A 16,857-nucleotide genomic window follows, 5' to 3' on the forward strand; every position below is an offset into this window, starting at 1 on the left:
CAGCACGTTGGAGCTCAGAAATGGAGAGGGGGAAGGATGGAAGAGCTGTTGTGAAGGGGGGAGGGGGAAGAGACTGCTGGCCGATAAAAGGCGAAAGACTGCGTGGGTTATCCGCGTGGACGGCGTGACTAATATTCGTGACCTATGCTCGTTTCCTCCGATTAGAGCAAGCAGGAATAGGGGGGGCGCCAGGTGACAATGGGCGCCTTAGTTCCTCTCGCCCAGCTGACAGTCCCAAGATGACCTCCTCTGACGGAGAAGAGCTGATCAACAAGATCGAGGGGCGCAATAAATACCAGAAGCTTCGGGCTCAGTCACCCCAGCCTGCGAGAAGAGCAGGGACAGAGACACACACGCAGCCTTCTCTTCACAAAGCTCACGCCAAACCCCGTTGCAACCCTTCTGAATCTCTCTCCCCCTTCCCCACCCCCTGCATCAAAGCGCTTCACCTGTCCTAGAAGCGCGGTCTCCACCTCCCACCGGCGCCCGCGGTGGCAAACCCCGAGCAACCCCAATCCACGGGTGTTGTCGGTGCCCCCGCTGTTCTTCCCGCCTCGCTCCCGGTCCCTGCCGCGCGCCCGCCGCCAGCGCCGGGCCATGGAACCGCTCCAGCTGAACCTGCAGGGCTACCAAAACGGGGACTTGCATCCCAGCTGCCTCTTCGATGTCCCGAGCGACGGCCAGATGCGGAGAACGTCTCTGAAGTTTCAGCGTCCGACGGTGGACGAGAAGGGCCAGCGCGCTCGGGAAGCGGAAGAACTGGAGCGACTCCCGGTTCTGGAGGCGGCCTACGCCACCATCCTCCAGGGTTTGGGCGAAAACCCGGGGAGGCAAGGGCTGTTGCTGACGCCTCAGAGGGCGGCCAAAGCCATGCAGTTTCTCACCAAGGGCTACTATGAAACCGTCGAAGGTCAGTCGCTCCTTTCAATCCCTTGTAGGAAAGACCACAAAGCAGCAGATGTTCTTCCATGAAGTAGCTAGTTGGCATCTATGAGGCAAACTTTGTCTGGTCCTTGAGAAATAGTGTTACACCTTCTAATCAGTTCTAACTCTGCTGTTTGGTGCTGAAATCATGATTCCCTTTCTCATTAATTTTTGCTTTGAGGTCAGCAGCAAAGTATCCTCAAAGGGTGAGAATTGCAGCAGTCACATTGATTTTTGAACGTTGCCATTCTTGATGACATATTGCATTCATTTTTTTTTGTGTAGAAATTGGGTAGTTTGTCCAGTCAATAGCAGTGAGTTATTACTTACAGATGATGGCATATATACCATGTTGAAGGATGGACAGGTAAATGTGCCTCTGATGCTAGGGATACAGTTAATAAATTACAGTTAGTAATATTATCAGAGTAGGTAGGAGGCAGAGCTGAGATCTGGATTCACCACAGCATTTGGTTCCTGCATCTTTAACAGGGTGAAATAGTCTGTTGCTGCTGGTTAATAGCTGTTTTAGATCAGGCAGCTGCCTGTAAGCAAATATATCGACCATAGCAGGAATGGCTGATGTTCATGATGTACTTGAATGATTTTAGTTGGGAATTATAGATGATAGCAAGCTGTGTTCTGCAGTTTTCTGTTCTTGGCTGGCTTTTAGTACACTACTTCTTCAGAATCAGTGTGGACCTGGTGATTTGCCATTTAAAGTTAATAAGGTAGATATTGTAGTTTAAATTATTAATTTTGTTAGATACAATTGAACAGAAGTCTCCTGATGATTATATGTATGCATAGTCTTCTTATAGGTCTTTTTGATCATAATTCAAAAGTCCAGGTTGTTTGATGATGGGTAAAAGTCATAAAACTTTGCCAGTGTCTCTTTTCCTTTATTTGTGGAACTATTTTTATTACTTCATTATTACTCACTTCTAGACAGTTTACAGTCAAAATGCTGGCATACAATATATAATAAAATAATAAGCATAAAGAATAAAGAATAAATAATTCTAGTATGCTGATCCAATATTAAGGTGCTGCATCTTTCTTATAACAAAATCTTATATGTACAAAGGCCTTCTGAATTAATCATGTTTTAACAGGTTTTTGGAAGGCTGTAAGAGAAGGGCCATTTGCTTTCAGGTGCACACTATTCCATAAGAGGGGGGTCATCCAAAGAGAGTCCCCACTTACATATTTCCTTTTACCAAACATGTTAATAAATGGGTTACCCTCACTTATCTTTTCATGCATATTGGGTTCTACCCAGAATAGCCAGACCCTGTCTTGAATTGCATTTGGAAATTAACTGATAGCCACTGCATTTCCATAGTAATGGTATTATATGACAGTAATGGGTCTGACTTGTAAGCACATAGGCCCGTGATGGTGAACCCATGGCACCCGTGCCACAGGTGGCACACGGAGCCATATTGGTAGGCACGCAAGCGTTGCCCTAGCTCAGCTCCGGCATGCATGTGCATGCTCGCCAGCTGATTTTCAGGCCTTCTAGGCCCACTGGAAGTCGGGAAACAGGCTGTTTTCAGTCTTCAGAGGGCCTCCTTGGGGGGGGAGGCCATTTTCGCCCTCCCCAGGCTCCTAGAATGGCTCTGGAGCCTGGGGAGGGTGAAAAATGTGCCTACCGGGCCCACCGGCCAAAAGCGTGGGGAGCGTGGGGGGGGGGTCGTGTGTTCATAAGCGGGGGGATGGGGCGCATTGAATCATGGGTGTGGGACGCACGCGTACAAACCCCCCACATTCCCTCCGCTTTTGGCACACGATGGCAAAAAGGTTACTCATCACTGACATAGGCCATTGCATTTTGCACCATTTGAAGTTTCCAGGAGGCTTTCAAGGACAGCTTGTGTAGAGCAGATTACAGTACACCAATTGAGAAATAGCATTAGCACCCATGCCTGTCTTTACTGCATTCTTTTCTATGAATGACTGCATGGTACACCAGGTAGAGCTAGGCATGTTCCTCCTACCTCATGGCTTCCACTGCTCAGATGGACTCCCAGATTTCCACCTACTTTAGTTCATTTGCACACTCTGGTTCATAGGCTGCTTTATAGCCATTCTTCCCAGCCCTCACCTCTGTACAGCTCTGTACAGAAGGTCTGTACAGAAATAAGCATTCTGGCAATAGGACATCTGAGTAGACATCTAGAAAATTGTCTTCTGAATTTGCTGGCATATGTTTTAGTGGTGGATTTTCCTGATTTGTCAATGTAATAAACACTTTACAAGCTTACATTTTAACAATAATATCTTGCCATGTAATGATCTAGAAAAACTGAAATATGCCTGATTTGATACATCTTGACTATTATCATATAAGATTATGTAATATCACTACCAAATCATGAATTTATATTTTGTTATTTTTTTTCCATTCCAAAACAGGAAACAACTTCAGTTGTCTGACTTGCTATAAAACATGCCTCCTAATTCTACACAATTTCATTATAAAAAACCAATATAGTGTTTTGTACATTTCTGTAATGTTTTTCAATTATAAGGATAACTGCAAAAATGCAATTATTCCAACCTACCCTCTGGAATGAGGTCTATCATGAGAGCGAGATGGCTCTGATTCTGATATGATTCTAGAAAAAGGGTAGGGTGTTCAGCAGACCAAATTTGTCATTTGATTTATTTTCCACATTGTCATTTTTAAATTCATCTTATTGCATTTATTTTGATAGTGTGAACAGCCCTGAATTGGTATGGAGTCAGGCAACACCAAAGTGGAAATAAATAAAACACTTTTTGACTTGTACCACTTGCATACTTTCTCATGATCCTTAAAATTGGCTTTACTTACTGATAATTTGCCAGTGCTGCAGTAATGGAATTAAAACACATACATTAGAATTGCCTATTCTGGAAAATTTAAAAAAATCTAAAGAATGTTAGTAATTGTCTATTCATGAATTATTAAAAGCAATTGCTCTGTACATTCTGCTTGCAGTAATCATACATATACAAAACGTAAATGGGGTAAACCAAGCTTAGTTTATTTGATCTCAAAAACTGTAATGGCAAAGAAAAAACAAATTTTGTTTAAGGGAATAATATTTCCAGTTTCATTGGTAAATCAAATGGAGATTTCAATTAAGAATCCTGAAGAACTAAATAATTTTGTTAAAATAATTTAAAATTTTTAAATAGCCATCCCTTATAATTAGTTTAGCTTCCAGGTAACATAATTTCATAGCAGTCCCTCAAATAAATATTAAAATTAATGATGTCAATAGCAGAAATAAAAATCATGGAACCAGGCCCAGAAAAATATGGGAATCGTATTCAAATTTTGCTGCATGTAGAACCAGATTGTGATGTCGGTTTATACTTTAACCAGACAGAGAATTGGGGGAAAATTGATAAAGCAAATAAGTCAGAAAAAATAAAATTTATATGTGAATTAAGTGCCTAAATAAAGTGTTGATAGGAGCAAGAAAAAAATAGTTTGTAAAGAATCTAGCAAGTTGCTATAGAGCAGTCATCTTTCTCCTTGCATCTTCAGGCCTGCCAAGCAGTTTACTTGTTTAGTTATTCTGCAGTAAAGGATAAAATTTAGAGAAAAAATCATGTTCTTCCATTTCTTTCTTTTCCAGAGATACTCAATGATGCTGTTTTCGATGAAGACCATGATGAGATGGTTATCGTAAAAGGCATTGATATGTTTTCTCTTTGTGAACATCACTTGGTTCCTTTCTTTGGCAAGGTAATGACAGTGGAAACATTGACTCATGTTGAATTCTATGTCCATAATCTTGAACCATATAATAAATGGAACAAATTTGTTGCTATTTGTAACATGCCTTGCAGAATAACTGAGTAATAATCAATTATACTAATTTTCTACAGCAGTATCAGCAACATTTTTTTCCGGATGAAATTAATGGGCTTCAGTTACATATTCAGTTTCTTCTTCACTGTAATGCTGAGAAATTGAATGTAGAGTACAACAGTAAATGTGGGTGGAAAACTGATTTCTAAGTTCAACTGAAAAACTCATAGCATGAAATACAGGCAGTCATGGATTGAATATTAATACATGAACGCATATACTAATAATTCTTCATCTTCCTTTAATATCTGCAGGTACACATTGGATATTTACCAAGGAAAAAAGTAGTTGGATTAAGTAAACTTGCAAGGTATTTATTACTCTTTTTCTGTGTAATAAATCATTATTCAATAAGGCAACAGTAACAGATAGTTTAGATTACGGTATGAATGTGTCTGATTTTCTTTATATGGAATAGCTATTAGATATGAGAGTTGTTTGAAATATCCATAAAGGTAAATGGGTGTAGACACTGGGGAGGAATACTGTACATCACACAATACTTCATCATACACAACTATTTCATAGTTGAGCTATGAAATGCACGGTTACCAATGATAGATGACAGCCATGCAATTGCAGGAAAAGATGTAGCTATTTTAAGGAATGACTGTCAGTTGATATTTGAGCACCCATGTTCACAGAAGTTCCATTTCTCCTTTGAAGTTGAAGAACTTGCACCGCCCAACTGTGCACAGCTTTATTCTTTACCCATTTTCAAGCACTCATTCATTCAGGCAAACGCTTGAAGGGAGCTACAGTATAGTGTCTTTATAGGGAATTTCAGGCATTGAAAGTGCAGCTATCAGCTGGCAGGAGCCAGGAGAAATATTGATGAGTTTTAACTCTGCACTCAGAAAACATGGTTGGATATATATATTTCACACTGAGATATCACCGAGGTAAAAATAATTGATGACTATCACATCTGAGATCAATTATAAACAAACTTAATCACTTTTTTTTTGGAAAAGTTTTTCAGTTTTATTTCTTATACACATAATATAAAATGTACATTTTCTAATAATAATAATAATAATAATAATAATAATAATAATAATAATAATAATAATAATAATAATAATAATAATAATTTTATTTCTATACCGCCCTTCTCCCGAAGGACTCAGGGCAGTGTACAGCCAATTTAAAAACACAGGACACAACAATGATTAAAAATTAAAATAATTAAATAAATTTGGCCGATTTAAAACTCCAAAAATTAAAATACCCCAATTTAAAATTATTATATTGATAGCCCTGCCTGGCGGAACAACAGGGTCTTCAGTGCGCAGCGAAACACCCGGAGGTCGGAGATCTTACGTATTTCCGGGGGCAGTTCATTCCACAGGGCTGGGGCTCCCACAGAGAAGGCCCTCCCCCTGGGTATCGCCAGCCGACATAACTTGGCTGATGGCACCCTGAGGAGACCCTCTCTGTGGGAACGGACTGGTCGGTGGGAGGCTATTGGTGGCAGAAGACGGTCTCGAAGGTACCCGGGTCCTATGCCATGGAGCGCTTTAAAGGTGGTAACCAACACCTTGAATCGCACCCGGAAGACCACTGGGAGCCAGTGCAGCTCGCGCAGGAGGGGTGTCACACGGGCACAACGAGTTGCGCCCATAACCACCCGCGTGGCCGCATTCTGGACCAGTTGGAGCCTCCGGGTGCTCTTCAAGGGGAGCCCCATGTAGAGAGCATTACAATAGTCCAGCCGGGAGGTGACAAGGGCATGAGTGACCATGCGCAAGGCGTCCCGGTCCAGAAAGGGCTGCAACTGGCGGATCAGGCGAACCTGATAAAAGGCCCCCCTGGCCACGGCCGTCATATGCTCTTCTAAAGACAGCCGTGTGTCCAGGAGGACACCCAGATTGCGAGCCCTCTCTGTGGGGGGCGAAGATTCACCCCCAATGGTCAGCGATGGCACCTGCTGACTATATCGGGACGCCGGCAGCCACAGCCACTCGGTCTTGGATGGGTTGAGTCTGAGCCTGTTCCTCCCCATCCAGACCCGCACGGCCTCCAGGCAGCGAGACATCACATCAAGGGCATCGTTGGGGTGGTCTGGGGTGGAGATGTACAGCTGAGTATCATCAGCGTACAGATGACACTTCACCCCAAAACCACGGATGATCTCACCCAGCGGCTTCACATAAATGTTGAACAGAAGAGGCGAGAGGACCGACCCTTGTGGCACTCCCCATGCGAGATGCCTCGAGGTCGACCTCTGCCCCCCTGCCAACACAAACTGCGAGCGGTCGGAGAGGAAGGAGGAGAACCACGGTGCCCCCTATTCCTAACCCTCTCAACCGCTGCAGCATGATATCATGGTCAATGGTATCAAAAGCCGCTGAGAGATCTAATAGGACTAGGACAGAGGAGCAACCCCTGTCCCGAGCCCTCCAGAGATCAACACGACCAATGCCGTTTCTGTGCTGTGCCCCTGCCTGAAGCCCGACTGGTACGGGTCTAGATAGATAGCTTCATCCAGGTGCCCGGGCAGTTGTCGTGCCACCACACTCTCAACAACCTTCGCCACAAAACGAAGGTTGGAGACCGGACGGTAGTTAGCTAATTCAGCTGGGTCCAGGGAAGGCTTCTTTTTTTTTTTTTTTTTTTATTGAAAAAGTTTTTCGAATACAAGTTTTTCCCCCTTTTCCTCCCTTCTTTCCTAACCCCCCCTCACCACCCATCCCCCCCTGTGACTTCTTCTTCACAACAATAAACTAATTCATAATTAATTACATAATATTTTACCATACCCTTACTCACTCCTCAAAATACTGACCCTTAGCATAGTATTCTTATAACTCCGCTTTTCTCCGCTTTTCACAATCTACCCTTTTTCTCCTCCCCCAAACTTATAAAATATTATTATTATTACAACAACATAACCTTTACTTTTATATATATTAATTTAACATTTCAAAGCAGCCTTCTCCAAATTTAACATTTATTCAGTTCTATCCAATTCTTCCACTCCCCGAAATATATAACTTAAAAATCCTTTTTCTTAAACTAATCAATCACTAAACTAACCTATTTCAACCCAGTTTCCTGCAAGATTACCATGCACTACAATTCTAAATATAATCCACTGCCCACTCTGCTAAAATATACATATGTCTATATATACATTCCATTTTATAAAAAAAAGAAAAGACAATAACTTTAAATTTATAATTCATTTAGTATCTTCTTTGATGTCTTTCCACTAGATTATTAAATCCGTCATCCATAATAGGGTAACATAGCATCCTGGTGCAACAGTTTATTCAAAATCTTCAGTCATCTTCTGCCCCCATCAATAATGAATATCCTCATGTATATATAAAAGTAAAAACAACCATCCGAGTGACATTATAATTATATTCCATATAGTTGTAATTGTGGTTTTCATCAGGATTATAAATCCCCATCATCTTAGTGGGTAACAGCCAGATCTTCTGCATGCCCCAGCATGACTCTCTTGCCTTGTAACTCAAAATAGATATAATATATTTATCGGTAAAAGAAATCCAAAATAGATAGTTCAAATCCAACAGTATAAGGCTCTTTCCACATCCCAAAATCACGGCATTGCAGAGATCTGCCACTTTCCTCAAGATAGTGTTAAACAATAATTCGCCTCCAATATCTTTTCACATATTCATTTATTTTTTTTAAAATCCCTGGCTTCACTGTTGCTTGGTTTAGAAACTACTATTTCTACGAGATCTGTTTCTTTTCTTTTTCTTTTGCGGGTTGCATTTCCATCCAGATTTCCTTCCTACAAGTTGTGTATCAGCTGTTCGGTTGTCATTCTGCTTTGTAGATTGATCTTGTTGGTTTTGTTTTATTATCTCATATGTCTTTTCCATCACTTGTATATCAACTAATTGATTTGCGCACTTGTCTGTAAGTTGATAGTTCATCACATTAGAATCAGATGACACTGCTCTCAAATTTATAGACAGTCCAGCTGGGGTATCCAAAGAGTCCAAAGACAGTTTATCTACCACAGCCTCTGTAATTTGATGTTTTCCCTTTATTTCCAACTCCTTTTGCTTGTCCTGTATTATGCCTAAAGATGTTAAATTTATTTTTAAAATTTTTTGATAAAATTCTTCCGCTTTTTCGACAGTATTCAGTTGGTATCTTACTCCTTGGTATCTCAATATTAAACCAACTGGGACGTCCCACCTAAATAGAATATTCCTTTTTTTTAACTCATTCACTAGAAAACCAAATTTCTTCCTCTCCATTAACATCTTGGGCGGGAGTTCCTTAAAAATCCAAATCTTTCTTCCACGAAATTGCAAAGCAGAATCATAAGAATTCTGGACAATATTATTTCTAATTTCTTTGTCTGTAAAATAAATCACCACATCTCTAGGCAATTGCCTTTGTTTTGCCAACCAGGAGTTTATTCTATAAATTCTGTCAATCCTGCAAAACACTTCATCAGGTTGAACCTTTAAAATCCCAGCCAGAATTTCAGAGGATATCTTCCTTAAATCATCTCTGTCATCTTCCTGCAAACCTCTCAGTCTAATTGCATATTCTGTAAAATTGTATTGGATCATTAAAACTTCTCTTTCAATCCTCTGTTGTACATTTGTACATTGTACATTTTCTTCATTAACAGACTTTTGATCAGCCTCCATTTTAAGTTTGTCTTCTGAACTATTATCCTGAATGTTTACCAAATCCTTTTTAATTTTTTGGATCTTGTCATCCAAATTCTCCTCAGTTTCTTTCATTTTAGAGTTAGTATTTGCTTCCAACTGAGTCATAAAGTCTGCTAAGACTTTAGCTACTTTTAGAATCTTTCGATCCAAAAAGCCAAACTTAGATTTCACCAATTCACCAATTTCTTTAATTTCCAACTTAAATTTTTCAAGTTGCTGATTCACAATCTCATCCCTTCTTACAATCTCCTCAAGAAGAAATTCTATTATATTAAAGTCAGGTTTCTGAGACTGGAGAGTTAAAACTTGTTGATGTAATTTATTAATGGGGGAATCCCCCCCCACTGCCTGTTTGTCTAGTTTTATAAGTCTCAGTGCCATTTTTCCACGCAGACAAAATTTACTGGAAAAGAGAGAAAAAAAAAACAACAACTTTTTTCCAACCAAGATCAATATCAGATCCTCAAATAGAAGAAAAAAAAAAAAAAAAAAAACAGAAGTGAGAGTGAGATTTTGCCTCAGTTACAGCCAAAAATATTCATTCCGCTACTTTGTAATTGAAAACGGAAGGAGTTTCCCTTTCAGCCTCTCTTCAAGCCGCAGCAGCAATCGCCATTTTAAAAAAAAAACTTTTTTTTCCCTTCACTTCACTTCTTAGGCAAAATAGAATAAAAAGAATACTTGCGCTTCAGGATCAGAGGTCCAACTCATATCTTCTTTAATTAATTTATTTGACAGATTTACAGGCTTGCTTTTGCCCCCTAGCTCTGCGTGTAGCAGAGATTTCCCAGAGCCCGGAGCATCGGCTGGGGATACGGGGAGTCTCTTCCGCTCCCTCCCAAAAGTAAATAAAAAACTTTTGGGATTAGGCAGAGGACTCTACCCACCCCAGCCGGCTCTATCTCCGTTTCCTAATGGAAACGGAGTTTTTTCGAGCCGCCATTCTGCTGAAAAAGGCGGCTCTTACAGGCAGTGGGTTCGACGATCCCGAAGGAGCGTCCAGCGGGGACAAGCAGCAAACCGGAAGTGAGGGAAGGCTTCTTGAGGAGGGGCCACACCACTGCCTCTTTCAAGGCGGCAGGAAAGGCACCCTCACTCAGAGAAGCAGTTATAATCCCCTGGAGCCAGCCTCGTGTAACCTCCCAAGAGGCCAGTACCAACCAGGAGGGACACGGGTCCAATAAACATGTGGCGGCACTAATCCTACCCAGAACCCTGTCCATATAATACATAATTACTATACATAATTAATCCTACATATACATGTTTTCCTTAAAGAAAGCATTAAAATAAGGCATTTTAATTACATTCGGAGTTGCTCTTCTACCTGTTCTTCCCTCATTTTGCAACAACCCTTCTTCTTCTCCTCTTTCCCTTCCCTCCACTCCTACCTCATCTTACTTCCCCTTCCTTTCCCCCACTCCTCTCTTCTTTTCCCCCTACTCACCTTCTCTCCTACTCCTATCCCTTACCCTTCCCTCCTCTCCTTTTCCCTTTCTTCCATTTCTCTCCCTCCCTCTCCTCTTCCTACGCTCTACTCCTCTCTCCTTTCTATCTTCTTTGCTGTGGAATATTCTCCTTGTTTGGTATCCGAACAACTCCAAACTTAATCACTTTCTGATTTGCATTTCCATCAATGCCCCTCTCTCATTAATGCATCTTTTTTTCTCCTTTTTCCAGAATTGTTGAAATGTTTAGCAGAAGGCTCCAAGGTTAGTACTTTTTCTGGCACTGTGCTCTGCTTAATAAATTCCACAATTCATAAAGCAGGATGGGCTAAAGGCAGACCAGGACCCATTGACAGTTCTCTGTAAAATATCATCAACTTTATCTGACCAGGAGAAAGGCTCCATTCTCCAATTAGCCTGTTTGAATGGAAATCCAGAAGTTGATCTGTGTGCAAAGAAACTGAAAACTCAAGTTTTCATTCCAGAAACAAATAACTTAAGGCAGGACATAAACTTGTGCTAACCCAAGGCAAAGGTTCCAGGGATTTTTAATTTTTGCATTGATTTCATTGCTTGTGTTTTATTATTGTTAGCCACCCAGATATATGTGCCACAGGATGGGAGATCTATATAAGTTGTTTAAATAAATTATTATTTTTATTGAAAAACTCAAAATTTGTAATAGCAACTGAAATAGATGAGTTTTGTTTCCACCGACAGAATGTGCAAGAAGGGAAGCCTCTCCCTTCCTTCACAGTTTTCTCTTTTATTGGATTAAAAGTTCTTTTTGAAGACATTTCGACCCGACTCAGTCCAGTGTGAATTGTATGCCTTATCCTTAACGAACAATTTTGCGTTTACTTTGTCAATTCATTCTGACTAATTTTTCATAAATCACTAATTGATTTCTAGTCCAGGAGCGACTTACAAAACAGATTGCTTTAGCAATTACTGAGGTTCTGAAACCTGTTGGAGTGGCTGTGGTGATAGAAGCCTCGTAAGTTCATCTTTCCTTATTTGGTTTAGTTGAATTTGTAATTCTTTCCCTCTGCTGTAATCAGTCAAGGAGTAACACACACCACTTTGCTAATTGCACTGGAAGACATTTGTGCAGAGTGTTAATTGGGTGCCCCATTACTGGAAGCATTTTAACATCCAGATTGTAAAATTATTCTCCAATAAAGGATAATATTTGTAGCTCAGAGTTGAACTACTCTCTGAGCTTGTTTTCTTGGACCAAGGACCCCTCAAAACTTTTCTCTAATGTGTGTGTGTAAGGGTTGAATTGGTCGGTAAGCGCTATCCAGGTAGCTCTCAATTTTTATTTTTATTTTTTTATTTGATTTATATGCCGCCCTTCTCCGGAGACTCAGGGCGGCTTACAATGCGTTAAGCAATAGCCTTCATACTTTTGTATACAAAGTCAGCTTATTGCCCCCACAAACTGGGTCCTCATTTAACCTACCTTAGAAAGGATGGAAGGCTGAGTCAACCTTGAGCCTGGTAAGATTCGAACCTGCAGAAATTGCAGGCAGCTGTGTTAATAACAGGTTGCATTAAACCACTGTACTACCAATTTATTTATTCTCCTTTCCATTTCCTTTTCAGTACTATTGAAAAGTAATGCAATAGCGCTTCAAAAGCATAGAAGTACAGGAATAGAAATATATTTACAGTGGAACAGTGTGTGTATTCAGTGAGTCCAGTTTTGTGTCAAAGTGTGTAGCCTGGTATTACTATGCAACCCAGAAGTGCAAATCTCAACATTTTCACAATTGATCTTACTTCATCTGGTGCTCCTTCACTGAAGGAAAACACTTTGATCCAGAATAGGCTTCTATCATGGAAACAAGAGTATCGGGGGCAATTATCCATTCTTTATTATTATATCTGATAATAAGAAAATATGTCATCTGAGAATGACTTCCATTGAACTCTATCAAACTCAGCTTTGTTTTTAAGTAGTCCTACATATGAACTGTAAAGGGAAGTGGTGGCTCAGTGGCTAAGACACTGAGCTTGTTGGTTGAAAGGTCAGCAGTTCAGCGGTTCGAATCCCTAGTCCCACATAACAGGGTGAGCTCCCGTTACTTGTCTCAGCTTCTGCCAATCTAGCAGTTCGAAAGCACATAAAAAATGCAAGTAGAAAAATAGGGACCACCTTTGGTGGGAAGGTAACAGCGTTCCGTGTACCTTTGGCGTTTAGTCATGCCGGCCACATGACCACGGAGACATCTTCAGACAGCGCTGGCTCTTTGGCTTTGAAACGGAGATGAGCACCGCCCCCTAGAGTCGGGAATGACTAGCACATATGTACAAGGAGAACCTTTACCTTTACCTTACATATGAACTGTGGTGTCACCAAGATACTGTAGATTTCCTAGGAAACATGGATTTTTTAAAATGAGGGATTGTTGATGCTTTCTGAGCTTACTTGTTTTCTTGCAGATGTTTCATTACCAAAACTAGGTAATATCATCAGTGTTAATCAGTGCTAGTTTGAGTAATGAAACATCTGCAAGAAAACAAACAAGCTCAGAGAGCATCAAGGACCCTTCATGTCAACCCTGAGCTACAAATATTCTCCTTTACTTTTTTAAAAAAATGTTTTATATTAGGAAGAATATTAAAATACATGCATGCTTCTACATTCTGGGATAATGTAGTCCTAGAATTTATATTTAATTTTGCTATTGGTTTTATTATTGTTTTTTAAATCAGACTTGTATCAAGGGTTTGAGGCTTGAATGTTGTTGGATTCACAGTGTTTGCTAATGTTCTAAAAATGCTTCTTTTAACATTTTTTGACAGACACATGTGCATGATCATGAGGGGGGTTCAGAAAATGAACAGCACAACACTCACTAGCACTATGCTCGGCATCCTCCGGGAAGATTCAAAAGCAAGGGAGGAATTTCTTGCCTTGATCAAGAATTAAACAGCAGCAGCAGCAGCAGCAGCTTGTGGATATATCAATGGTTTGGAGCATATACAATTGATGATTATAATTGCCTTATATGAGCCATTATTTTAGAAGCTGGATAATTAAAAAAAAAGAGAGAGAGAGAAAACAGAGTTCATACTTGTATCACAGCTTTGTTCCCATTTTTGCATAACACCCTTAATAGCCTTCTGCAATTGGCTCCCTTGGGAATGGCAGTACTTATACCTAGCACTTCTGAGGTGTGTAAGTTTGAGGAAAGACACTCAAGAATTGTGTTGAAATATTACCCAAGCAGTGCAGATACCAATAAATTGATTCTATTCATATGGCAGCATATATGATATGATCGCACAGATCTCCTTGCATCTTTTGATATAATAATAATAATAATAATAATAATAATAATAATAATAATAATAATAATAGAACTAGAGAATGAAGAAATGATGAAGGCAGTAAAATCAGAAGAAGGCTACAAGTACTTGGGGATTTTAGAAGCCTCTGACTTAATGCATAATAAAGTCAAGGAATTAACTTCAGCCAAGTACATTCGGCGAATTCGTAAGATATTAATGTCCAAATTGAGTGGAGAAAACATCATAAAAGCCATAAATACCTGGGCTATACCTGTGATTAGATACTCTGCAGGAATAACTGACTGGACCCAGATAGAGTTAGACAATTTGGACAGAAAAACAAGGAAGCTTATGACAATGAATCATGCCTTGCACCCTAAAAGTGATGTTGACCGATTATATTTACCAAGAGCAGAGGGTGGTCGAGGACTCCTACAAGTAAAGCAGACTGTGGAAGAAGAAAAACGCAGCTTGAATGATTACATCCAGAAAAGTGAAGAACCAATGATTAAGGAAGTAAATAAAGGAGGCCTTTTAAAGACAACTAAAACAAAAGCAGAATATAAGAAAGAAGTAACTGAGCAGCGAGCTGAAAATTGGAAACACAAAGCTCTGCATGGCCAACACTTGAAAAGTATTGAAGGCAAAGCTGACCATAAACTAACTTGGAACTGGTTAAGATCAGGAGTACTGAAAAAAGAAACAGAAAGCTTTATTTTGGCAGCTCAAGAACAAGCCCTAGCCACAAACTGCATGAAGGCAAAAATTCAGCATGTTACCACCAACAGCAAATGCCGCCTCTGCAATGAGAAAGATGAGACAGTCGACCACCTGATCAGTGGGTGCAGCAAAATTTCACAAACTGACTACCTACAACGCCATGACCGTGTTGCTAAGATCATTCACTGGAAATTGTGCCAGAAGTTTGGATTTGAGTACAGCAAAAACCACAGGGAACATCAGGTTGAGAAAGTTTTAGAGAATGAGAAACTCAAGATCTTGTGGGACTTTAGGATTCAGACTGACAGGCACTTGGTCCACAACACACCTGACATAACAATAGTTGAAAAGAAAAAAAGTATGGTTCATTGACATTGCAATACCTGGTGATGCACGGATTGAAGATAAGCAGCAAGCAAAAATCACAAAGTACCGGGATTTGCAAATTGAAGTTGAGCGACTGTGGAAAAAGAAATTGTGTGTTGTCCCAATTGTAATTGGAGCCCTTGGAGCAATACCCAAAGGGCTACCCCGCTATTTAGAAATTCTAAATTTGCTGGACTTGAACATTTTGACTCTACAAAAAACCACCTTACTCGGAACAGCTTACATCCTCCGACGATACCTTAACAGTTCCTAGGTCCTTGGTTAGGACTCGAGCTGCTGAGCTATTAACCAGCCTCAAAGGCTGTGAATCTCATTAAAGATTAACTAATAATAATAATAATAATAATAATAATAATAATAATAATAATAATAATAATTTTATTTCTATACCGCCCTTCTCCCGAAGGACTCAGGGCGGTGTACAGCCAATTTAAAAACACAAGACACAACAATGATTAAAAATTAAAATAATTAAATAGATTTGGCCGGTTTAAAACCCCAAAAATTTAAAATACCCCAATTTAAAATCATTATGTTGATAGCCCGGCCTGGCGGAACAGCAGGGTCTTCAATGCGCAACGAAACACCCGGAGGTCGGAGATCTTACGTATTTCCGGGGGCAGTTCATTCCACAGGGCTGGGGCTCCCACAGAGAAGGCCCTCCCCGCAAATGAGAATAAAATACGAGACCTATCCCACTTCCCAAATGAAAATTGTATAAGATCTGCTTTCCCAATCTGAAGCCCATCAGAGATACTAGACTTTAAATCCCATATTGTTTTAGGATTAAGAGAGTTAGTCCAAGCATCTGGAGGATACTAGGTTGGGGAAGGCTGGTTTTGGTACTCTCAGTTTGAAAGTTTGGATGGTGAGATTAGGGGAGATCTAGGGTTCCAGTGAAGTCATTCTGAAAACAAAGCCATAGGGAGAAAAATAGATGATGATTGCAAAATAGTAAAACTAAAAAACATAAATCTCATGCAGGGCATTTCTCTGTTGTTATAATTCCTTAAGTTTCACAGGGCTACCTCTAGCTTGCAGTTATTGCTACTCCCTTTTTTAAAGAAAACCACAAGAATGTTGGTGTCCTAACAAGTTCCACTTTCTAGGGGATAAAGGGCAAGATGTTTATTCTTGGCAATTATAAATCTAGAAAGAGGTATGGTATACTAAAGCCAATTTATTTCGAAGCCATCTAGTAAAAAAGAAAACTATTATTTAACATTTCGTGCAATGAATGAAACTGATTAGGCAGGACCCAGTATTTCCCTGGCTAAACAGAACCATATGTTAATAGGGTGCCTTCCAAAACTATTAAAACAAAACAAAAGTAGCCAAATACCTATTAAAGTGGGAGAAAAAGCCTAGAACCTAAAGCCTAGAATACTGATTTATTTCATGTGTGCTGCACAATATGTGGTTTGATTTTTTCCTGAATTAATTATGATTAATTCATAATTAATCATGCCAAGTTTCAAAAAAAGGAATGAGTATTTGGATTTCTGAGACATCTGTGCCTGGTAAAACGTTATATATATTA

The 16,857-nt window shown here is 40.0% G+C and overlaps 1 protein-coding gene across 1 annotated transcript; it reads left to right on the top strand.

The window, feature by feature from the left end:
• Nucleotides 1-597: 597 nt before the first annotated feature.
• On the top strand, nucleotides 598-13,947 carry LOC139320111 (GTP cyclohydrolase 1-like). The gene is made up of 6 exons (XM_070948264.1): nucleotides 598-910; nucleotides 4,557-4,666; nucleotides 5,047-5,102; nucleotides 11,143-11,174; nucleotides 11,823-11,907; nucleotides 13,722-13,947. Exons 1-6 carry the CDS (start codon nucleotides 598-600, stop codon nucleotides 13,846-13,848), a joined length of 723 nt encoding a protein of 240 aa, XP_070804365.1. The 3' UTR covers nucleotides 13,849-13,947.
• Nucleotides 13,948-16,857: the final 2,910 nt, after the last annotated feature.

Source organism: Pituophis catenifer, unplaced genomic scaffold (genome assembly GCF_029215685.1).
Source record: "Pituophis catenifer annectens isolate HBS135680 unplaced genomic scaffold, rPitCat1.0.hap2 SCAF_1, whole genome shotgun sequence".
NCBI lineage: Eukaryota > Metazoa > Chordata > Lepidosauria > Squamata > Colubridae > Pituophis > Pituophis catenifer.

Bases quoted from the DNA above. Each gene is read 5' to 3' on its own strand.
- LOC139320111 (XM_070948264.1), top strand. From the start codon at position 598: ATGGAACCGCTCCAGCTGAACCTGCAGGGCTACCAAAACGGGGACTTG. The intron at 911-4,556 runs GTCAGTCGCTCC...TTTCTTTTCCAG, and splicing joins CTACTATGAAACCGTCGAAG to AGATACTCAATGATGCTGTT. The intron at 11,908-13,721 runs GTAAGTTCATCT...ATTTTTTGACAG, and splicing joins GCTGTGGTGATAGAAGCCTC to ACACATGTGCATGATCATGA.